The sequence below is a fragment of the Balaenoptera musculus genome, chromosome 15 (genome assembly GCF_009873245.2).
Source record: "Balaenoptera musculus isolate JJ_BM4_2016_0621 chromosome 15, mBalMus1.pri.v3, whole genome shotgun sequence".
NCBI lineage: Eukaryota > Metazoa > Chordata > Mammalia > Artiodactyla > Balaenopteridae > Balaenoptera > Balaenoptera musculus.
In genome coordinates this window covers 47,769,282-47,792,562 of record NC_045799.1, presented here as the reverse complement: position 1 = coordinate 47,792,562, position 23,281 = coordinate 47,769,282, and the positions used below count along the sequence as shown (strand labels likewise).

General features: G+C 47.8%; 1 protein-coding gene across 2 annotated transcripts in view; it reads left to right on the top strand.

Moving 5' to 3' along the window:
• The window catches only part of DTD1 (D-aminoacyl-tRNA deacylase 1), a 111,334-nt gene extending 89,523 nt beyond the window's left edge, over positions 1 to 21,811 (top strand). Inside the window, exons 5-6 of one of the 2 annotated variants that reach the window (XM_036827269.1) lie at positions 13,107 to 13,274; positions 21,237 to 21,811. In XM_036827269.1, coding sequence (XP_036683164.1) covers positions 13,107 to 13,259 — 153 coding nt within the window. In that variant the 3' untranslated portion in view covers positions 13,260 to 13,274; positions 21,237 to 21,811. The remainder of the gene's footprint in view (positions 1 to 13,106; positions 13,275 to 21,236) is intronic. The other variant, XM_036827270.1, reaches the window with a different exon arrangement.
• The last annotated feature ends 1,470 nt before the right edge of the window (positions 21,812 to 23,281 follow it).

Genomic DNA, 23,281 nt, shown 5'->3' with positions numbered 1-23,281 from the left:
TCTGCTCAGAGTCAGTTGTTCTGTTTATTCTACGTGATCCTTCTCTTTTGAGCTGTGGATGCCCCCTCAAGTATCTGGATGTTTCTGGCTGTCTGTCCGTACCTAAGAATGCTGACCGGAGTAGGTTAGGTAGTTGGTAGGTAGGTAGTTTTACAGGTTGGTCGTTTTGGTCTCCAGTGGGTCTCTTCCCTGAACAGGAGGACAGCGGGGCACTCAGCCTACCTGCATATGTGGGCAGGAACCTCAGAAAAACAGTGCAGGAGCCCTGCTTGACTCAGGTTTTGAAAGGGTCTGTACAAGAAGTGGAAAAAAGGGCACTTAACCAACGGCAAACATGAGAGACTTACAGCAATTCTAAGAACGGCGTTTTTGTTCTTATTTGTTTGTGTTTGTTTTTAAAAGTTATTTTTATTTCTCAACCATTTTGCACCCCAAGGACATTTGGCAGTGTCTAGAGACATATTTGGTTGTCACAGCTGGGGGAGGGGAAGCGCCACTGGCTTCTAGTGAGCAGAGACCAGGGATGCTGCCGAACACCCCAAAGTCCACGGAACGGCCCTCACGACAGAGCATCCATCTGGCTTCAAATCTCACTACTGCTGCAGTCAAGAAACACTGATCACGGAGAGTGTAGCCCTTTCATAGGGCAGTCAGGGCAGGGTGAAGGATGGACCTTCTTCACATAAGAACCTTGACAGCAGTGCCCATTTGGGGTGAAACAGGTCTTTCTCATAGTGCAGGGCGGTGCTGATGTGTTAGGAAAAGCACCTGCACTGTTCCTGGGTCTGTCTAGAAATACGTGTCTTTTGAGGAAGGAGAATCTCGAAAGTAAGGTGGCTCTGAGCATTACTTCTGTTCTCTGATTTCATTGTTAGCAAACTTCCTCGCAGAAGGCAAGACTTCCTGGTGGCTTCCTGAAAAGGGACTTGTGGCTGATGACAAAGGTATCTCTGGGCGGGGTGGAGCAGCCTTTGTTTATACCAAAACTATAGTGGGCGCTTTTATGAATACGTTTTCTCCCACACAAATGGCATTCATAAAGAAAATAGTGATAACAAACGTTAGATTTCTGAGACAGTTTGCCTGCTGTATCCCTGGCTCCTAGCGGGGGATCTCCATCTGGATCCCAGGACCGGGAGCTCCGCCCCTGCTCGGGGCGCCTGGAGCCGAGGTTTCAGTTGAATTCGCAGAAGTGCCGTTTTCTCTGACAGGCTGCGTACTCGAGAAGTTTGTGCTCAGTAGTGTTTTCTCCTTACCTGTTCTGTTTGGAGGCCAGTCAGGTTGTTGGAGCCGCTTGGGCAGAGCAGTGGCTGAAGATGAGGTGCTGTCGCTCGTGTGTGTTCTAGAAACATTTATTGCATAATCTGTGGTCGCTGAAAAAGGACGTATGTAACGTGCGTGTGTACAAAGCCTACCGTTAGGGTGACCGCCCCCCACTTTCAGATGGGAGCCCCAGCCTCTGCCACCCAGGGCCGTCCCGGGCCCTCCCCTCACAACCCCCTGCCTCCCCCTGAGACACCCCGGTGCTGTGTTTTGTGCTGGTCCCCCCACCCCTTTGTCCCGAGCGGCTTCAGCCCACGTGTGTGTCCCTGGCTTTCTTGTTGGGGCTTGTCTGCTGCACGTCGTTCTTTTCTGTCGGGCTCGGCCTAGTGGTGGGACCCTCTCGTTTCAACACCCTCCGCCACCAGACAGGCCCTCGGAGCTGCATTTGTACTGTTCTCAAAGAGCGGCTTTTTTTAATTGGTGAAGAGAGGGGAATTCTAGGGTTTGATGGCTGCAGCCATAAATTTTCCGTAGCAACACCTCAAATGGTAAATCAGTCCGTACAGAATGTCTCATAATTTATTTAAATCCTCTTTCTGTGGACATTTAGATTGCTCCACAGTTTTTACTGTTGTAAAAAGCAATTCAGTGAACACCCTTTTGGATGTGTCTTTGTGCACGAAGCCACTTATTTTCCACGAGATAAATTCCAGGAGGTGAAATTATTGGGTCAAAATGTGCAGACACTTAGTGTTTGAGATGTGCGTTGCCATGCCACATTGCACCCCTGAGGTCCACATGTACTCTCCATCACCAGCATTCAGTGTTCCTTTCCTTAAACCCTTGCGAAGGCTGTGTTATCATTGTTTAATCCTTGTCAGCTTGATGACTCATAAATTATCTCGTTGTTTTTATTTGCATCAATTGCTAGTGAAGTGGCACTCTTTCTCATAAGCTTATTAGGCATTTGTGTTTCATCCCATTTAAAAAGTTGCTTGTGAATCTGAATTTTAGATCCCGATAAGTTTAATTTCTCATTTATATTTTATATTTTCTTCTTCACCAGTTAGTTTTGGGACTTGTCACTCAATTTTATTGGTTATATTACTTAATACAATTTCTTTATTACTCTCTCAAGAGGCTGGAGTTCTTCTGTAATTTATTTATGCAGTTATTTTTTAAGGGTGGGAATGGCCATAAAACATTCTGGATACTTGCAAGTTTGGGAACGTCCTGGTTGATCCGGGAATGTTTGGGTCGCCAGCTTTTACCTTCAGGTTCTACAGGTGTCATCCCGATGGTTGGCTGGCCTCCTTCCTTCCCTCTGTCTACGCATCTGTCTGTCATCATGCAGTCATCCCTTCGTTCATCCAACACACGTGTCACCAGTGTTTTACTGCATCCTGGCTCCCTGCTGGCATTTAGTGGTGTGCCCTCCGTGTGGATTTCTTTACCTAAATTTCCCTGTTGTTACCTCCAGGATATACTGGAGCTCATGGGATGTTCTTCTGTAATGTCTTTGCTTATTGCTTTTTTGGTATCTGCTCTGATCTCTCCTTGTCTCCCATCCTACATATGACTTATAAGTTTCTGTTGTCTTTGCTTATTGTCTTTTCCTCTGAGTATTGGAAGGATTACATGAATTCATTTTTCTGAGTCATTAATTTTTTTCCATAGTCTTGGATCTGTTGTTAACTATATCTACTGTATGTGTTTTCTTTCTTAAACAAATTTTAAATTGCTTGTTAAAGCAATTATGTGCATAACTAAAAATCATTTAGTACATAAAGGCTTGTAATGAAAAATAACCTTTTCTGCCTGTTTTCCCTCATCCTTGTCCTCTTCCCCATAAGCAAGTGCCTTTAACATATTTTAAGCTATTTCTTTGGGTGCTTCCCCCTCTGTCCCTAAATAATAAACTTTTACTGTTTCTTTTTTTTTTAAAATAAATTTATTTATTTTATTTATTTATTTTTGGCTGCGTTGGGTCCTCATTGTCGTGCGCGGGCTTTCTCTAGTTGCGGGTGAGCAGGGGCTGCTCTTCGTTGCAGTGTGCGGGCTTCCCATTGCGGTGGCTTCTCTTGTTACGGAGCACGGGCTCTAGGCAGGCGGGCTTCAGTAGATGTGGCACGCGGGCTCTAGAGCGCAGGCTCGGTAGTCACTGCGCACGGGCTTAGTTGCCCCGCGGCGTGTGGGATCTTCCGGGGCCAGGGTTCGAACCCGTGTCCCCTGCACTGACAGGCGGATTCTTAACCACTGTGCCACCAGGGAGGCCCAAACTTCTACTGCTTCTTGATGTATTAAGTTCTGACATCATTTATTTCATGCTACTGTAGAGGGGGAGCCAGCACTGCTCATGCCTCACACCCTCCCATCTTGCCAGCGTTTTGATATCATTTTAATGGAATCAAAAAATAGTGTTTATGTTGCCATGACCCTGTGACTGTGGGTCACCACAGGGCCCAAGTCGTACCCTATCGTTTTTTTTCTTGTTCAGCCTTTTGCTTTTCTGGGAGTATGTACTTGTCTTTCTTCTCTTCTTGAAATCTTGTTGGAAGCACTGTGTTTTCTCCTCCTGCTCCCAGACCTCTGAGCCCAGGCGTTCTCTTTCGAGGCCCTTCCTGCGGGAGCCCCGTCCTCCGGAGCGCTCGCCCCACTCCCCTGCCCTGCGGACGGGTGGCCACCCCCTGCCCTGCCCCCCGGTCCGGCTGCCGAGCACCCTGGCCTTGACTTCTCTTCAGGTTGTGTGCACTGTTTTTCTGGGTCCCACGTCTTCATTATTTTGCACAATAATTCTTCATTGTTCCAGATCTGTTCTGTTGGCATTTGTACAACATGTAAGACCCAGTGGGGCAGAGAAAAGGTCTCCCCTCTTTTTTAAGATTCTTGCAAATTGAAGAAACATTTTGAATCATTTAAGGAACACTACTAGCTTAAAATGCTCGTGAACAGTTTTCTGGTACCAATTATGCATTGGAATACCAAAGCTGAAATTGTTTTAGTGTCTCCTGAAACTTCGCTACAGCCCGTGATTATTAAGCAGACACGTGCCAAGAGAGACTCCAGCCTGAGGCAGATGGTTTTTTGGTTTGTTTTTTTTTTTTGAATTTTAGAATTTTATTTATGTTTTTATACAGCAGGTTCTTATTAGTTATCTATTTTATACATATTAGTGTGCATATGTCAATCCCAATCTCCCACTTCATCCCACCACCCTCCCCCCCGCGACTTTCCCCCTTTGGTGTCCATACGTTTGTTCTCTACGTCTGTGTCTCTATTTCTGCCCTGCAAACTGGTTCATCTGTACCATTTTTCTAGGGTCCACATATATGTGTTGATAATGTTAATGCAGATGTTGATGAAGTAGGTGCCTGTTATTTCTGCCCGCAAAGAGCAGCGGCCTAGAGAGGAGGGGGAGCTGATAGCTCGGCCGTGGGGCAGGAGAAGCCGGACTCCAGCCTCCGAGTGCCACAGCCACTGCTGCTTCCTCAGTGGCGGGGAAATAGTTAACTTCTCGCCCATTACTCTCGAAATTTTATAATTAGCCCCCATCGAAGGAAGAGCCCAGGCCACAGGAGTGGGTTGTGTCATGTTAGAAGTGCAGTTGATACCTTGTCCCCAGTGGGGTTAGGGAACGGAGGGCAACATAATAAAAATCCTGGCTGCTAGAATGTATCGTTTGCCATGTATATGGGTGACCAGTTTTCAGAGGATTCACGTATATAGTGAGATGTCACAGGACTGTACTGCATCCCTCAGTGCCTTCAGTGGGGGTGGAATCCTCATCACCCCCATGGCCCTCCTGTGTCTGGGGTGCCCACCAGTGGAGAACACTGGTTAACACAGGGCCTGTAACACATAACAAATGATCACGTTAAAATGTGGCTCATTTCAAAGCATGTAAAATGCTTCTGGTTTGGATGCACCCCGAAGTGAAAGGCTTTTGCTACAGGTCTTCCCGGTACAGGAAGCATGGTGAGGGGTGGAAGCGAGACGGGGAGGTGGACCTGCGTGTCGGTGACCCCTGGGCACCCCCTGGGGGGCCGCATGGAACACATCTCAGGGTGGGTGCCGTGCGGCCTGAGGGGGCTGGAGGTGGACCCCTAGCTCTCATTTCCCCCTGGCCGAGATCACGTCCAGAAGTGCTTGCCTCCAGACGTGTCTGCCACCCACACTCAGGCCAGGTGCCCCCCCTGGGCCCGGGGGCATCTTCAGGCCGAAGGTGCAGGTGCTCAGGCTGGAGGAGGTCAGAAGTCGTGGGCTGACACTGCCGGGACCTCTGGGCTGGGGGACATGCAGGCCCTGACAGCCTCTGCCGCGGTGATCGAGAAACCCACGCCTTTACTGACCTTGATCCCATGATGGCCCGAAACAAGCCGCCCCGGGTCCTGAAGGCTGAAGCCGCCCCAGCGTGGGCGTGGACGGGAGGAGAGGAGAGTAAGGATAATGCGAAAGGCAGCTGGGCACCCCACCCTCACTGCCACTTCGCATGCCTAAGAGGGTTTTTGTAAACAATGGGGAATTAGAAAATAAAATTAGATTGCGCGGATGCCTCCTTGCCTGACTTTTTCCTTTTTTAATTCCCACGAAAACCTCAAGCAGAGTTAATAATGTATGAAAATTAGGTACCATGTGTGCACTTTGCTTTGTAATGTTTTTATTAAGCAGCCAGTTGATTTAAAAATAACACAACATGACAGTTGACATAATGGCAGATGCTTCGGAGTGTATGGAAACATCCTCTTTGAGTGTTCTGTCAGATTTTCCATTACACAAGGACATTTTTAAAAAAGAAGCTTTCAGACTTATCACATGATATGAAATTATATCAAGTTACAATTCGATAAAACAAAGTTGCCCAAATATAAATTCCAACTGCTTTTTAAAAAATGGCTTAGTCAACTAGAGCTAATCTGTGGAAGTAGGTTTCTACAGATTGTTCAAAATTCTACCGTAGATTCACACTTCTGTCTTCTTGGAGTTTTGCGAGTCTCACAGGCTGATGGGAATTTGCCTTTTCTTCTTCCCCCTTCCCACTCTCTGCCCTCTGGCCTGTAGGCAGCGCAAAGAAGCAGGGAGAAGCAAAAGGTCATGGACCCAGGGGTGTCCAGTAGCTCAGGAGATGTCCCGCCCGTGGCACGTGGGCATCGGGCTCGGGTGGAGGCGCCCTTTCCCGGCCTTGAGCGCCGACCTCCGTCATTCCCTGAAGGGTCCACCCCTGAAGGGGTCCCCGCCTGACGTGGAGGGGCTGTGGGCTGCTCTGGTCGCTGTGCGGGGCCTCTTGGGCTTTCCTGCATCTCCAGGCGGTGCTGGCAGGCCGCCTCCGGTGTGTGTGGTCGAGCGGAGCACCGGGATTCCACCTGACCCCAGGAGGCCCGTGGAGGCGGAGGATTGCTCCACTCCACGGTGCGTCTTGCTTACTGCCTCGAACGTGTTAGTTATTCAGCAAAACAATTCTCTGGTGTCAGCGTGCTCTGCAGGGTGAGAGAATGGTCAACACACTGGTTTCAATGACTCGGCACAGTCAGGGCATCTTTTCCTGGCGGTAGGACTTGGTGGACACAGGAAAGACAGCGAGCCTCGTGGAGTGAAGGTTCTAGTGCTGTTGGAAAGGGTTCACGGGCTGGTGGGTTTGGGGCATTTTGTCCTTTAGCTCCTGTCCTTCTAAGGGGACATGCCAGCCATGTCCTTCTTCTGCAGCTTCCTGTGGTCACCCGCTCGTGCCTTCTGACGTCAGCAGGGCCACAGGTGTGGGCCAGCGCCCACGGAGCCATCATACCTTGTGGTATTTTACAACGTAATTGCAGAGGGGACATTTGATCTTTATGACTTTCTTGGAATCTTTGCAAAGGGTTGGTTGGAACAGAACCTTTCCATCTACATCACGGTCTGTAAAAATCCTAGTAACTGACTTCATGGGGCTTGCGCTTTTCTTTTGTTACTTTCTTCACTCTCTAATTAGATTTTGCTCATTCACGGGACAGAACAGTCTGGCAGGAAATAACCAGCATTAAAATAACTCAAAGGCAGGGCTGTACCTGGCATCGCCCTAGCAAGATCAGAGCAGGGTTGGCTGCCCTGGACCTGGGGCTAACCTCAGAAGCCCCTGTCCAGGTGAGCTTCGGCCCCAAAGGAGCCAGGTCGACTGGAGGCTCGGCTGGGAGTCTGGTGGCCTGAGGCTCCTCCCAGCCTGGCCACTGCCTGGCCATAGCCTTGAGCTTGCTCTCTCAACTGACTCCACTTCCCTTGCGCTCAGAAGCAATCTGGGAGTGATAATATCTGCTCTTGACTTCTCGGAATGCTCAAGGTGACAAATTGGTTGTCACAATCTAAGGGGCCATTTATTTCCCTAGTGTGAAGACAGACTTTAAAGGGATGAAATTAAAATTTCAGGTTATATTCTTGGGCCCTTTGAGGAAGGAGTTGCTCCTTTTAGTCAACTGTAGTCTAAAAAAGAAGAAGAGGAAGACCTGAAATAGTTTTTGTGGGACTTATGTGAACATACAAAAGCATCTACAAGAAGCTGTAATTTTTCACATCATTTCCCCAAATCGTGTTGGAAGCAAGTCTGAGACATCGTCTCGCTCAGAGAATTACCCTTCCATCAGGGGTTCCTGGGCACCTGTTTTGTTTGGAAATGATTTGCAAAGAAACCATCTTTCTTGAACCCCTCCAAAACCACTTCTAGTGCCTGGCAGCTGGGTGGTTTGGATGTTCCCGAAAGAGGCAGGCGGGTGGTGGCAACTGCAGACACAGATCTCTCTGCCAGCTCCTTTGAACCCTTCCAGCCTGGATGGGTGTCCCCAGCTGCAGAGCAGAGCCCTTGGCTGAGCTTCCCCTGAACACGTGGAATCTCGGGGACGCCCAGAGTCTGACTGTACGCGGAGCGCGTCCTGGGAGCTTGTGGTGTGCACGGCAGCCTGGAGGTGCTCCTTCATTTAATGTTCTATGTCATCATCCGCTGGACCAGCCCACAGGGTGAAGGGATCTGCCTTTGGAGATGCTTCAGCAGCGCTGTTCTATGAGCAAGACCGGGGCAGGTGGGAGTAACTCACATGTCTCAGAGCCCGTCCTCCGCTGCCCACGGAGTTTGGCGTCTAGAGGCCTGGTCCCATCTCTGCCTTTTGCACACTGTGCATGACACCTGAGCAAGCCCCCCACCCTTTTGAAGGCCCATTTCTCCTTTACTTCGATGAGTGTGTGATGAGATGCTTTGCTTTCAGCTGCACGTGCTCCAAACCTGGCCGAGTGTGGCTGAAACAGGGAGGAGCTTAGTGACCCCCCCCCCCAAGAGGATGCCTGATTCCTCCGGCTCGGCTCCACCCCTCCCCAGAGGCTTCTCTGTACCCCTGGACACCCCATCTTCCTTCCAAGAGCTGCCACCGCTCCAGAGCTCCTTGTCCGCCCCCAGGTCTCCATGCACCTCTGTTTATTTGAGAGAGAAACCTTTCTCTGAAGCCCCCTGGCGGTCCTCAGGTCCTGGTGGCTGTGAGTGCTGTCCCCTGCCCATGTGACAGCAGGCTCAGACTGCTACTTCTGCGTAGAAGGCTGCTCATGCCAGCAGGGAGAGAGGAGGGAGCTGGAGGATGGCTGTAGTGTAGGCAGCCGACAGTGGCTTCTCCAGGGGACGCTGATGAGAATACAGCTGTTCCTGGGTTGTTCAGAGCAGTCGGGATCAGCTGGGCGGAGGTGCAAAGCGGGGTACCTATGGGGGACTCTATCTACCCCATTGACTTTATACCTTTGTGCAGATGCTTGTTTAAAAAGAAAATGTGAATGCCCTGGTAGGGCTTGGGGGGGTGGGTGGGCGGGGCTTGTCCTCTGCAGTGTGGCCGCAGTCTCCATCCTGCCCTGAAGTCTTATAGTTACTTCACTTATTTTGCTTCTGCCTGGTCCCTCAGGGCATTATTACATTTGCAGGCCCCGTGATAGAGCATTGTTCAACTAGTTTATTTGTACATTAGGCAATCAGAGCATGGTCATCTTAATTAAAAAGAAGGTTCTTTATTTTCTCAGTGGATTTAGGCATGAGTCAGGGAGGTTTGGGTCTAGATATTCCAGCCCGCCCTCCTCTGGCCCCCCCTCTTCAGAGATCCGCCGTGAGAGGCATGGGCTGGCCTTGGGACGGTTACCTGGCCGCTGGCGGTGGCTTGTGCCTGGAGTTGCCTTTGGAAGGTTTGGGTTTCTCTTTAAGGCGCTAGAGCCTGTATGGTTTGGACAGTGTCTCCTTTGCAATATGAACACTCTCAGATGATTAAAAAGCAAACAAACAAAGAAACAAAAGTCCTCCATTTTGGTGTCTAGGTCCTGTGTTCACAGGCCTGTGCGGTTTTTATTCTCCTTGACGTAAGTGTGCTCGTTAACTTGAAAGCCGTGGACATGCTACAGGAATCCGTGTGCAGCCCCAATTTCTTCTCTTCTTTTTCTTTCTTTCTCATTTGTTTCCTCAAAAAAAGGAAAATCCAATTGCTTTCTTGCCTTAAGATGTAAATTCCACATTTTGGCTGCATTGGATTCCAAGTTTTCCGAGAAAAGGCTTAAATTTATTAGGTTAGTTCACAATGTTCCCTCAGAGAACTTTTACTTTGAGGCGTGGAGCCATATGTGGTTGGGTTGTTTTAAGATAAATAATGAAAGAGAATCAGCATTACATCGTTTACAGAAACTCGGGCTGTGCCTGTCCCTTCGGTAATTGTCACTCGTGATTCAGTGATTCACAAGCTTGGTCCAGGGCGGTAGGGATGGAACTGGGGTGTAAGGTCGCGCTAATGTTTCTGCAGTTTGGCTCGGCGTTGATGGCGCCTCTGGGCCAGTGCAGAGTCAAGACGGTGCCGTGGGGCCCTGAGCAGCCTCTGGGAAGGCTGCTTCCATTGGGAATTATTCCCCATCACCCTGCCAGGATCTGGCTTCTCCGCAGCATTAAAGAGTAGAAAGCGAATAACAGGTTGGATCACAAACAAGCCTTTGCATGAGATGGAATCTCAGCATTGCGGGAGCCTTGGTTTGGTTGTGTCACTGGCGATAGTCAACATTTTTTTTATATTTACCTCTAAAGAGGGGAAACAAAACTGAGAGGGCCTCTTTTGGAAATAAAGATCATGCTTTCTAAGCGTCTAACTTGGAACATGTTCACGGTTATATATGTGTATTCGTAGACGTATCCATCCACCTACAGATATGTACACGTATAACACACACGTGTAAACACACATATAGACACTGATGTGAATGTAAACTGCTGACAGCAGAAGGAGACCATCACAGTTCCCTGCCGAACACTGATTCCCAGATGTTTGGATTTCATGAACTAGGGACATGAAATATAAAAAAGGAAGGGGGCCAGCACGAGTTGCCAACTTCATGTTTTCTAAGGTCATTAAAAAGTTTTTGTGGTGATGGACGCTAACTAGACTTACGGAGGTGATCATTTTGCAGTATGTACAGCTATGGAATCGTTATGTTGTACACCTGAAACTAATATAATGTTATATGTCAATCATATCACTATAAAAATTCTTTTTAGTTGTAAAATATAACATAAAATTTACCATCCCACTCATTTTTAATTGTACAGCTCAGTACGGTTAAGTACATTCACGTTGTGCATCCAAGATCATTTTGCAAGAAAAAGAGCAAGACAGAAGGGCCCCCATTTACCATCCTAATCATTTCTTAGAAGAAAGAGCATTTAACACCAAAAGGGAAACAAGAAAGGAAGGCTGGCATCTTGATGAAGGAAATTCCTCCCACATCTGCGGTAGAATGGCACAGAGAAAAATAATTGTTCATGGAAAAATAATCGTTCGTGGAAAAATAATAGTGCAGAGGGAAATATATAGCAAAGAACTCTGTGTAGCCATTACTCAGATTTTTAAAATGCTAACCTTTTCGTTTAGCAGTGTATACAAGTGTCGAATCATTACATTGTACACCTGAAACTCATATAATGTTGTCTGTCAATTTTATCTCGATTAAAAAATGCTAGCCTGTTGTCATCTTTGCTCAAGATCATCCTGTTCACTGTGCCTGTACCTGAGCTGTTTTTTACCAGGCCGTGGCCAGAGGAGCTCAGCTTTGCCACTGAGTGCACAGTTTAGCAGTGATACTTTTTCACAGCAAGACTTTGTTGACGAAGGAAGCTGTGTGTTGGTTTAGATCCTGGCACGAGTCTTACCGTCAGTGGTCCGAGGGCCAGTAGCAAGCAGTCCACGTCTGACAGCGGTCAGCAGCTCTGTTCTAGAGCTGGTTTTGTTGTTATAGAAGTGAAAGCTGACACTTACAGTTGGAGGCCATATATATTCATCCCACTATGATCCCATTCTCTTCTCTTTCTCCCCAAAGTTAACTGAACTTGGTTTGTACGCTCCCAGTCCGTCCTCCATCTGCCCGTTAGCGGCACGTAGCGCTTTGTGAAAATGGGATCCTACTGTTACGGCCTCTGAAGCTTACCTTCGTTTGTCTAACGTGGGTTTAGAGACGTATCTGTTTTGGTACATGTCCACCTGCTCTAGATATCGCTCTGTGTGACTGCCACATTCTAGTTACCTGTCCTCCTACAGTGGACACTCAAGGTTGTTTCTAGGTTCTTGCTAAATACCAGCAATACCACGGTGCACATTCACAGGAGCCTTTCCTGCAACACGAGAGGGAATTTATCCAGGCGAGCTTTCTGGGAAGGGAGTCCTGGGTCAAAGGGGAAGTGAAGCCTTCATTCACAAAATTGAATTAGCTTGTTAACCAAGCCAGTTGTTTACTACAGCTGTTCAGGCACCTGGGGTTGGGAGGTGGGGGAGATAATATCATAAGCCCACCATTAATAAACCTGGTTTTCTGGGCCAAATTGAGAGCCGCTGATTGTTGATCTACCTAAAGGTTTAATTCAGAGTCTGAGAATAATAAAGCGATGATCTGGCAGGTTGGTTACAGTAACTTTTCTTTGCGTCTTTACGGGGCAGAGACCAGCGGGGAGCAGCTGGCCCCTCCCTGTTTTCCCCTTTCCACGTGAATGGGAAAATGTTTGCAGACTTGGCCTGGGAGGCCCATGAACCTGGGTGTTGCTGTGTGTCAAGCTTTGTTACAGATGGTTTTTATGGTCCAAGAAAATCCCGTGGCCATGGCTTGGCCCATCTCCTTGGATGAGTTTCTTGGCAGGTCTTTCTGGGGTGGCCGAACCATTGTGCAGAGTGTCTGCGGATCTGTCTTTCCGCTGTCCGGTCTGTGGTCTCTGAACAAGCTGGGGAGACACCCAGGGCAGAAGTGGCCCCGGGTGGCCTGTGGGACGTGTGCCCTGTGGCAGTGTCCCCGTGTAGCCACCACGCAGCTCGCCGGGAGCACCCAGGGTTTGGGCTGTGGATGAGTCAGGCTTCAGTCTCAGGACAAACCGAGGGCCGAGACGATGTCCCATGTGCCTGATGTACTTTATTCACAGCCTTCTCTCACCTTCAGCAAATGGTGGACAAAACAGTGAGTGGGAAGACAAAGTGGTGAGAAAAAGCTATAGAGACATCAAAGAAAAAAATAACAGACTAAAAGCCTTTTCATTTACAGGCTCTGCTCAGCCTGTCAAAGAAGGCTGTTAGTGGACCCTCCCCAAAACCCCGAGACAGGCTGAGTGGTGGGGAAATCTGACGGACGTCATACGTCTGATGAGTCTGTGTTAAGGGTGCTGGCGTCTGGCAGACAGACACTTGGTGTGGGATCTGGCACGTCGGAGCCACTGCGATGCCCCGTGTTATCAGACAGAAAGCGTTTTTAGTGGTTGCTGCCTGTGAAGTAATTGGTGCTTTGGACATACAGGCACGAGTTTACATTTGTAAAATAATCTTTTTCTTTTTCATAACCAGCTGTCGAAGCTTGAAAAGCAACAGCAGAGGAAAGAAAAAACCAGAGCCAAAGGGCCTTCTGAATCAAGCAAGGAAAGAAGCGCTCCTCGCAAGGAAGACCGCAGCGCCAGCAGCGGGGCCGAGGGGGACGTGTCCTCGGAGCGGGAGCCGTAGGGGGCCGGGGCGCAGGTAGGGCCCCCCTGGAGCTGCGTCGGCGCCTCACGTCGGGGGCACCAGTCGGGGTAGAGGATAGGGTGGCTTTGGAGGCAGAGCTTGTTTTATGGCGGCTCCTCGTGGCTTCCTGAGATCGGCTGCCTCCGGGGCAGAGAGAAGGGTTGAGACGCGCCCGCCTCAGGCAACGACTGTGGCTCCTGGCGCTTCTAGAGTGTTCCAGACGCGAGCTCCTGCCTCTGCGCTCTCAGCAGCTGCGGGAGGCCTCCCCTCACAGCCTGCATCCTTCACGTCCCCCGCACGGCACTGCCCGTTCACTTTCCCGAGACGGGAGTGCCTCACGGTTCCCTGTGGCTCGGGTCCACCTCCCTGCCTGGAGGTCACAGGCCTCTGGAGCTTGTCCCAGCCGCCCGATGGCCCTCGGCTCAAGTTCCTTCCCCGTGAACACATCACATGGCAGCGTTCACAGGAGCAGGGAGCAGCGAGGGGACAGTCCCGCCAGAGCGCCGGGCAGTGCGCCGGTGCCAGCACTGTGGGCTGGGCGGACAGGGACGTGGCCGTGGCTCCAGGGAACCAGGGGTCCAGGGCAGGACCTGGAAGGGCTGGTAGAGATGGGGCGACGGGCGCCGAGGGCGGGGAGTGGCCCAGCGGAGAGGAGAGAAGGAGCGCGAGTCGTGGGTTCGGGCAGAGGCGGCAGGGAAGGGACGTGGGGCTGTTTTCGGGAGCTTGTCTGAAGGCAGGGGCGGAGGAAGGGCCCGGGCCATACAGGGTCCGGTGTGCAACTCGGAGAAATGTGGGTTTTGTCCTGGGATCATGGGGAACCTTTTGAAAGCTGTCAAGTGCACAAGTGACACAGTCAGATCCCGGGTTTCGAAAGGTGACCCCAGCAGCCGTGGGGAGCAGGCTGGAGGCGACAGGGCAGTTGCAGAAACCAAAGGAGCCAGGCCGGGCGTGCGGTCTGGAGCCTTCGGCTTGTGGACTGTGGTTCAAATCAAGTCAGCCTTGGGTTCGCCCTGGAGGTGCCACATGGCGAGAGAGAACACCCGTGAGATGGCTTCTGCCTTCTGAAGGGGGTGGGGGCCAGGAGTCTCCTGTGGAATGTCCCCAGGATGTCTGCTGCCGGTGCTGAGAGAGATTGCTGAGCCCACGGCGGACCGGCCGGCAGACGTGAGTAGAGCAGACGGGCCGGGTGGAGATCTTGGAAAGGAGGGGTTGCTGAATCGTAGTTTTATGGGGGGCCGTGTGGGATTGTCAGTCCTGGAAGGCCCTGTTGACTTTCCCCAGTCACCATGTTCTGTCCGAGTGTAACTCCGGGGAGGTGACAGCCGTGCTCGCGGGTCTGGGCTCACACGTGTCACACACTCAGGTGAGCGTGAAGCCGGAGTCACAGGGCAGCCCTTCACACTCGGCCTCATTTGTCGCCCCACCTTGTTCACAAGCCCCACCTTGTTCTGGACCTTGATGCTCTGGCCTCAAGCCGTTGGTTTTCATTCGTGAACTGAAACAGTTGTTATAAGTTAGGGAGAGTCTTCTGAATGTGGAATTCGGTGTATAAATAATGTTAAATATTCATGAACACACAGTAACCTTTTATGGGGCATTTATGTTACGTAAAACTTCCCCTCCAAGATCATGAGGATTTGCTCATCGTTGACGTGGTCAGTTTTGTCGTCAGAAATACCACCAGTGCTTCTGATTTACGGTCCATCCAGAAATCCGAAATCGGGGGGTGAAACGTGCCACATAAAGACAGTGCACAGGGCGGTTCTAATTATGCTAATTAATAAAGTGGGCCCAGCGGCGATTCAGAACCTCGTCAGGTGCTTATTTGCATCCTACCAATTTCTGTGTGACAGTGAGTAAGTTATGTAATTTCTGCTTCCTTGGTTTTTCTTCTGTGAACTTAGTGGGTGAAGCCCATCCCGTCAGCGACGTGGGGAGATGCAGGCGGGTACGAGCCACCATGCCCGGCAGAGCACCCGGGTTTTAGCCATGCTCCCGGATTTGCAGACCTTAAAGGGGTTAGGCTAAGCGACAGCTGGTACTCCACGGATATATTGGGGGTTTTGCTGCCCGTGGACTTTTGTTGCCCCTTCTGCTGGACTTTGTCATCCCAGTCGACCCCCAGAACCACCACCCAGTATTCAGATGTCTGTAAGAGCTGAGTTACATGGTGACAGACAGAAGGTAACCTTGGCATTGGCCCTGTTCCACCGAAAAACAGCAGCCCGCCCGCCCCCAGTGAGGGGAGCTGCAGTTTTCATTTGCTGCAGGTTTCATTTACTTTTGTTTAAAAACGGAAAGAGCCCTGGGGAGCCTCACAGGCCCGAAGGGGAGCAGCTATGAGTTTTTGAGGCACGAGGGAGAAAGAAGAGGCGAGAGAAAATGGAATGAGAAGCTGCATGATCTTGGGTGTATGCTGCTTTGAAAATGAGCTCAAACCTCCTTGGTTCAGAGGACCTCCCCAGGGTGCCACCATCTCTCTGTCACATTGCAGACATTTCTTATTTTACCAAATGGACGTGAAACTGCTAAAATTAACTTGTCCTTTGTCCTCTGTCTCATTCCTTCGGGCTCCTCATCTTGCTGGGAGGATTCACGGTTTTCTGTGAGGCTGCAGCTCAGTTTTCCCCCCTTTCTGGCCCACATCTAAAGGAACGAGGGCTACTTCTCATGAAAAGAGTGTGGTTTCTGCCTGTGATCACAGGCTGCAGTATCCACTCGTTTGAGTATTGACTTAACTGCCATCGTGAGTGTGTGCACGAGAGGGGCGCACTTCGGGCCAGCACCCCGTGTTTCTGTCCTCAGATGTCAGCCCTCGAAACCAAGCAAGGAAAGCGTTTTGGAAGCTGCCGTCTGTTTGCTTTTCCAACTTGACCTTTGTCTGTATAGTGAGACATGTCCTGGCCGAGCACGTTTCTTCCTGATGAGCTAGAGCAGGGGTGTGTGTGTTTGTGTGTGTGCGCGCGCTCTGTAAAAGGCTATTCCATCACTTTTCACTGTTTTTTTCCCTGTAGAAGGTGGGATCTTTTATTCCCAGAGCTTCACTTTGCTTCCCTGTGTCAACATTCATACCACTTTTCCAGTCCCTGCGTATTTCATGGTATAAAACACACTATGCCTCTGAGGTAGTGTTTTTATTTTTTTTAACTTTAAACAACTTTTTCTCAGTGGCTGCCCTAGAGTTTGCAGTATACATTTTTTTTTCTTCTTTCATAGGCATAAGCTAATACTGAAATCCCCAAAACACTCATGGTGTTACTTCATGATATTGAAGGAACATACAATAAGATTCTCAAAGAACACAGTGGCAAAATATTATTTAATCCAAATTCACTGTTATATGGGCCTATGCTTTCTAAAATCCATGATGTTTATATTTACTAAGATCTGGAATATTTGAAAAATAATGTGAGGATAATTGGAAATTTTTACAGAATTCTAGGATGCCCAACAATGCCTGGATAGCATATGCAATTAGTGGAAAACAATAATCTATCTTATGTGACATATCAATCAAAGAGAAATGATACCTTCCATTGTGAGGTCAATGAGTTATTCACAATTATGTCATTTATAGGATATAACAGAGTTTGCGGTATACATTTTTTAACAAATCTGAGCCCACCTGCAAACAGCCTGGCCTCCTCACCTGTGCAGGTGCCTCATGGCAGCATCTCCCAGTGTTCCCTCCCTCGTGTTCCTCGTGACCTCGTGTCACTCACGTCACTTTCATGTGCTCCACAACCCAATGCATTGTTACTGTTATCATTTCATAAGTAGTTTTTTAGATGAACTAAGAATAAGAAAAAGAACAGATCTTATTTTACCTTAATTTCATCTCTGATGCTGTCCCTTTCGTTATGTCAGTCCAAGTTTCGGAGCCGTATCGCGTTCCTTCTGCCTGAAGAACTTCTTTGAGCATTTCTTGCAGGTCAGAGAGAGTCTTTGTTTCTCCTTCACTTTTGAGGGATAGTTTTGCTGGTATAGAATTCTGGTTTGGTGGTTTTTTTGGTTGAACACTTTAAATATTTTATTCCACTCTCCCCTTGCTGGCATAGTTTCTTCTGAGACGTCCTCTGTAATCCGCAGCCATGTGCCCCCTCCTCCCACTCCGCCCTCAGCTTCTTTCAAGATTTTTCTCTTTGTTTTTTTGCAGTTTGCATAGGATTTGCCTAGGTGTGCTTGCTGGTTGGTGTTCTCTGCTTCATGGATCTGTGATTCAGTGTCTCCTGTCATTAGGTTTGGGCCGTTCTTGGCCATTGTTACTTCTCTGTTCTCTCTGCCTTCTCCTTCTGGTGTGTGTACGTTACCCCTTTTGCAACTGCCCCACAGTTCTTGGATGGTCTGTTCCTTTTTCCGTTCCTTCCTCTCTTTGCAGTTTGGTTTGGGAAGTTTATAATGACCTGTCTTCAGGCCCACTGATTCCTCCCTTGGCTGATGAGCCTGTCAAAAGCGCTCTGCATTTCCTTTTGATTCTTTCTGGAGCTTCCATGTCTCCGCTTACATAACCCATCTGTTCTCGCACGTTGTCTACTTTTCCCAGTAGAGCCCTTAACATATTAATCATAGTTATTCTTCCTTGTCTGATAATTCCAGCATCTGTGTTAAACATCTAAGTCTCATTCTGATGATTGCTTTGGGTTTTCTGAGCTTCTGGAATCTATAAATGTATGTCTTTCAATACATTTGGGGAATTTTAAGCAGTATTTCTTCCAACGTTATATTTTGCCCTATTTTCCCTCGTCTTACTGGGAGGAGATTACTGTTCCCAAACCGTAAGTGTTGTTCTGGCCTTTGTTATACAGGATGTTGTTCTGCTTGCTCGCTGGTACGGAGCAGGCATATTATGTCACTTTCCTGGCGGGGGGGTTGGATTTACTTCATGCCCAGGCTTGCTCCTCAGTTGCCTTATTTATTAGAAATAAATTGGCAAGAATCTGGCCATAATAATTGATTCTGTTTACTGCTCAAGTGCAGAGCTAAGCTTGGTGATAACCTAGAGTGTGCTAATAGAGTAGGCGCTACCTGTATGTGGATATTTAAATGTAAATGAATTAAAATTAAATAAAGTTTAATTTCCTTAGTCACAGTAGCCACATCTCAAGTGCTCAGTAGCACATACGGCTGGTGGCTGCCATGTGGCACAGAGCTGATACAGGACAGTCAGTCACTGCAGAAAGTTTGCTTGGGCGGCACCAGCCTAGAGGGATCCAAGTAAGGTTTGAGACTGTCATCTGAACCACTGTAAGTTCGGTAAGACAGACATGGTTAAATATATACAATATACGTTACAAATTCTACATGGGGTAGAATTTAATCCAAAAAACAAAAACTAACTGCTGTCAGAGTTTGTTCCTTCCACAATCAGGTGACATCAGTTGGTTTTTTTTTTTTTTTTTTTTCCTGCTTGCTTTATTAGTTCACACCAAGCTTTCCTTTCTCAGTTAAAAATGGCATCACTGTCCCCATGTTCTCACCGCCAAGTCAGGACCCGCATGCAGCACTCACGCGCCAGAGGAGTGTCTGCTCTGACAGTTCAGCGGAGGCCTCACTGGGTTTCCTAACATGCTACAAGGGCTGCGTGAGTCCTTCATTGATAACATCGAATTCCCAACAACTCATGTTTTTCCATGGAACAGCCTGCCTTTTCTGTGTAACTGAGCTCATATTAGATTCCCACCTGTGACTGGAAGTAAATAAATCAATAAAACTTGGGCTGGGTTCTTTTGACCGTGGTTTGGAGAGCTGGTCTGTGGTGTGTGCGTATCCTGACTAGCACTCACGTCTTCTGGTTGCTCGAATGGCCTGAAGCCAGAAACAGATCAGCTGGAAGTCAGCATCTTTGAGAGACTCTGTGTTTAAACAAGCTGTTGAGGGATCCCTTGCTCCTGATCCTGGTCTATTCCCTGCTGCCCCCAACGGTTGAATGCAGTGAAAGAGAACCACCCCAGCAGCTTCTTTCATAAGGCCATGAAATGGTGGTGCCAGGCTATTAGACACTTCTTAATGTGTCTGTAACATTTTCTCTAAGCAGGTGATTCTATGTCTCTCTAATTTTACAAAGTTAGAGACATACTGTCTGCATAATGGTACCTGCTTTTGTCATAGAACAGACTATCATGGACATCTTCTCGATCATTCATTCTTCTGTAGTAAACCATACCATCTCCATCTGCACAGCAAACATTTGAGGCATAAGTTTACTACCGCAGTTCATTAAAACATGTAGAGTATTTAATTGGTGCAAATGTAAAAGAATAATGTATTCAAGCAGGATCCCAAAGCTCAGTTTAAGTTCAAAAGCAAAGGTTTTAATCTGTGCCAAGAAGATAGAGTTCCCCAAAGGTGGAATGTGGGAACTCATTTCAGGATTGTGGTTACTAGTATTGCAGGTGAGGAAAGAGGTATTAAAAGGCCCCAGGTTCTTAAGTTTGGGTTAACATCTTGATTAAAATATAGGAGCAAGTGGGTTGCTTTTCTTGACTTTAAAATGGGAGTATTACGGTCTCCAGGAATTAGGTTGTGTATTCCCCTTGTGGTTTTTCAGATATCTCCTAGGAAGTAGTGTTGTACTTTGGCAGCCGGGGTTCAGAGCACGAGGGTAGGCCTGGGGGAAATTTTGATCCCTTGTGTGGGTCCAGATAGACCTGAAGAACATGGACAAGCTGCAGTTCCAACCAGCCTTTCCCGTGTGGGCCTGTGAGCCTCGGTGTCAAGCTGGGCTCAAGAATGGAAGGCTGGTCATTCCATGGAGGTGTCTGCTCATAACGTGACCCTTTCTTGAGAACGTGACCTGTGTTGAGTACATCTGGAAGCATGTTCACAGATGTGGCATCACCACGTGCAAATGACTGTAATCTTTTGAGTTTACTGGAGTTCATCCAATTAGAATTTAGGTCTGAGGGAATAGAAACTGCTGTGTGAAGTGTGGGATTTAGTTAAACTTGGATGACAAACGCCTGCCACACAAATCTTGGCACAACCAGCTGGCTTTTGTTGTGGGTTCAGAATCGCAAAAGGAAACGCAGGACGCTTGGACATTTTATACCGAAGAACCTACCCTCCTTTGAGCAGTATTAAAGATATTCCAAGAACAAGCATTTAGTTTGTACACTGTCCCTACGCTTTCTTTAGGCTCCCCACCCCTCTGCCTCCCTCATTGTTAAAAGGATGTGGAAATGAGACTTTTGTATTTTTTTCAAGGGATTTGTCCATCTTATCCATGTCTAATTTGTGGGCATAAAGTTGTGATATACCCTTTTTATTCTTCTAATGTGTGTAAAATCTGTATTGACGTTGTCTCTTTGATTCCTGATATTCCTAACTTGTTTTTTCTCTTTTTTCTTGGTAAGTCTGACAAGAAGTGTATCAATTTTATTGACCTTTTCATTTATTTTCTCTTTTGTTTTTCTGTTTGAAACTTCATTCCTTCCTGCTCTTGTTATTCCCCTCCTCCTGCTTGTTTTGGGTTTACTTTGCTTTTATTCTTTTAATTCCTTAAGGTGGAAACTCAGATTATTGACTTAAAAGCTTTCTTATTTTCTAATGTATGCATTGAAAGCTATGAATTTTCCTCTAAACACTGCTATAGGCGAATGCCACAAATTTTGATTGTTGTATTTCAATTTTCATTCACCTTAAAATATTTTCTAATTTTCCATGTGACTTCTTTTTGATGCAGAGTCCACTTAGAAGTGTGTTGTTTAATTCCCAGATATTTGGTTGGTGGCTTTTTGAACTCTAAAGGTGAAGTTCTAATAAATTGGCGTCTCTTTGGTGAGAAGGTATTTGGATTTATACATGACAACACAGCAGATTTTTCACAGTAAAGTGAAACACTGTCATTCTCTTGTCATTGTAAGAACTTGAAAGGATATCTCCAGCTATTTTGTTGTGCTTGGTCATGTATTTTAATATGAATTGAAGGCAAATTTTGGGACTCTTCTGAGTAATGTGTCTTATCTTTGTTCTTTTTAGTGCATTATCACTGGGCAGAACTGGATCCTGAAAAACTCATGAAAGATGCTAGGCACCTACTACTTTAAGGATTTGGAACTGAATCCTGAAAAGGAAGATGGAAATAAGAAACTGGGAACCTGAATAGCCCTGAAAAAACAAAAACAAAACAAAATGAACCCACCAAAGTAGCGTTACCGTTTTCTGTTGCTGCTGTGATTTAGTAGAGGAGGGGGTGCTGCCAGTGTGGGGAAGGTGCCCCGTGCACAGGGCAGGCAAGGAATACACCCAAGCGTCCCCCTCAGAACGGCTGTGTTGGTCCCTCTGATGTCTCAGCTTGCTCTCGGAACAGGCTGGCCCAACATCACTTGTCATCGAGTCCCCCTTTCACACTGTGGTGTATTTCCGCATTTCCATGGTGGGTCCCAAATGCATTCCTGCTGTCTGTGTTTTTCCCATCACTGGCTAAGCCAGGGCTCCTGTTAGGGTGTAAAGAGAATAGTCATCAATGATAATGTATTATGTGAGACCTTTGCATCTTGTAAATTTTATCTGTTTTTTCTAAACAGAAATAAACTCCAAAGCTCAACAGACTACTTTATTCTTAAACAAATCCTGCTATGTTTCTTTTTAAGGATTTTGTCTGTAGAGATACAATGTGTCTGACCCTTCTCTGTATGTATGTACTTCTTTCCAAATAATTCTTATGCAAGAGGGCTTCCCTGAGTGGTGCACACAGGCCCCTTGTTCTATGGTGAGAGCCTGTCTGTGGTGATGTATAGCTGATGCCCTTTTCCTTGGACACAAGACAGCAGGAACGGGGAGTGTATGTGGGAAGGGAATCCTGTTTCAGAAAGGCCAGATGACTGATACCACGTGCGTGCAGCTCCACATCTGATTTGTCTACCTTTGGGACGTGGGGGAGAGGCTTCACCATGTCAGACCACACAGCTGCCCTTTTTCCAGGAGCTGCATGGTTGTCCGTGTATCCAAGTCCCCACAGTAACATGAAGAAAGAACCACATTCTAGCAAAGAGTTGCTCGGTTAGTTTTGATCTAGTGGTACAACGATAGTGATCATTTTTAGACATTATGGGATGTCAACAGTAATATATCTATTGCCATACATAATATACATTTATATAACATATCTATAATATACTAATGCTTATATAGTTATCCTCTCTTGAAATACTTCTTGCCTAGCTATAGAAGAGACGTCCTTATTTGGCATTTTGGTAATGCTGAAACTTTTTTAAAAACCTACAGCACCGGCTATTCCCAGCCAGTCTCCCATATAAGTACTAACCAGGCCCGACCCTGCTTAGCTTCTGAGACCAGACGAGGTGGGGCGTGTTCAGGGTGGCAATGCTGACACTTGATCTGTGACTTTGTAATAACGTCTGAGTCCCTCTCCTCTGACCCAGTTGTCTGCTTCAGATAAGAACACAGCTAGAAAACATGAGGGGACAAAAACTCAAATCACATCTCCAGTGTACATTCAAGTACTTGGAACATAGACCTGGAAAGGGGTTTGCCAAATTGCCTTATTCTGACCCGATGCAGATGGTCCAGTAGAATCCTCGACGGCGTAAACCTCTCGGTGTGAAATCATGCCGTCCCGGATGCAGAGCCTGGTCAGCTCCCCCAGCTCACGGGCACTTAGGTCCGGGAAGCTCTCCCATTTCCGTGGTCTCTGTTGGCTTTTACAGAGTGAATTCAGATTCACGCTAAAGTTACTTGAAGCTCCAGTGTTGTAAACTCAGCTGTAGGGTGGTGGACTTGCTGAACAGATTTGTCAGACGTTTTCCTGCCACAACGTTTGATCACCAGAGCAGCTCAGGCTCAGTGAGTAGATGCAACCTGTCGTGGGGTGATGGGCGAGAGGACCGCACAGAGAGAAGAGCCCGCATGCTCGACGTGTGGATGGTGGTGAAACACGACCCTCGTCGCTCACAACCCGGCTCGCAAATCCCACTTCAGAGGGACTCAGACACATCGGAGTGTGAGCAGCGGCGTGTGGTCAACTTGCTGAAAGGTCCGAAAAAGATAAGGGAAGACAAGGA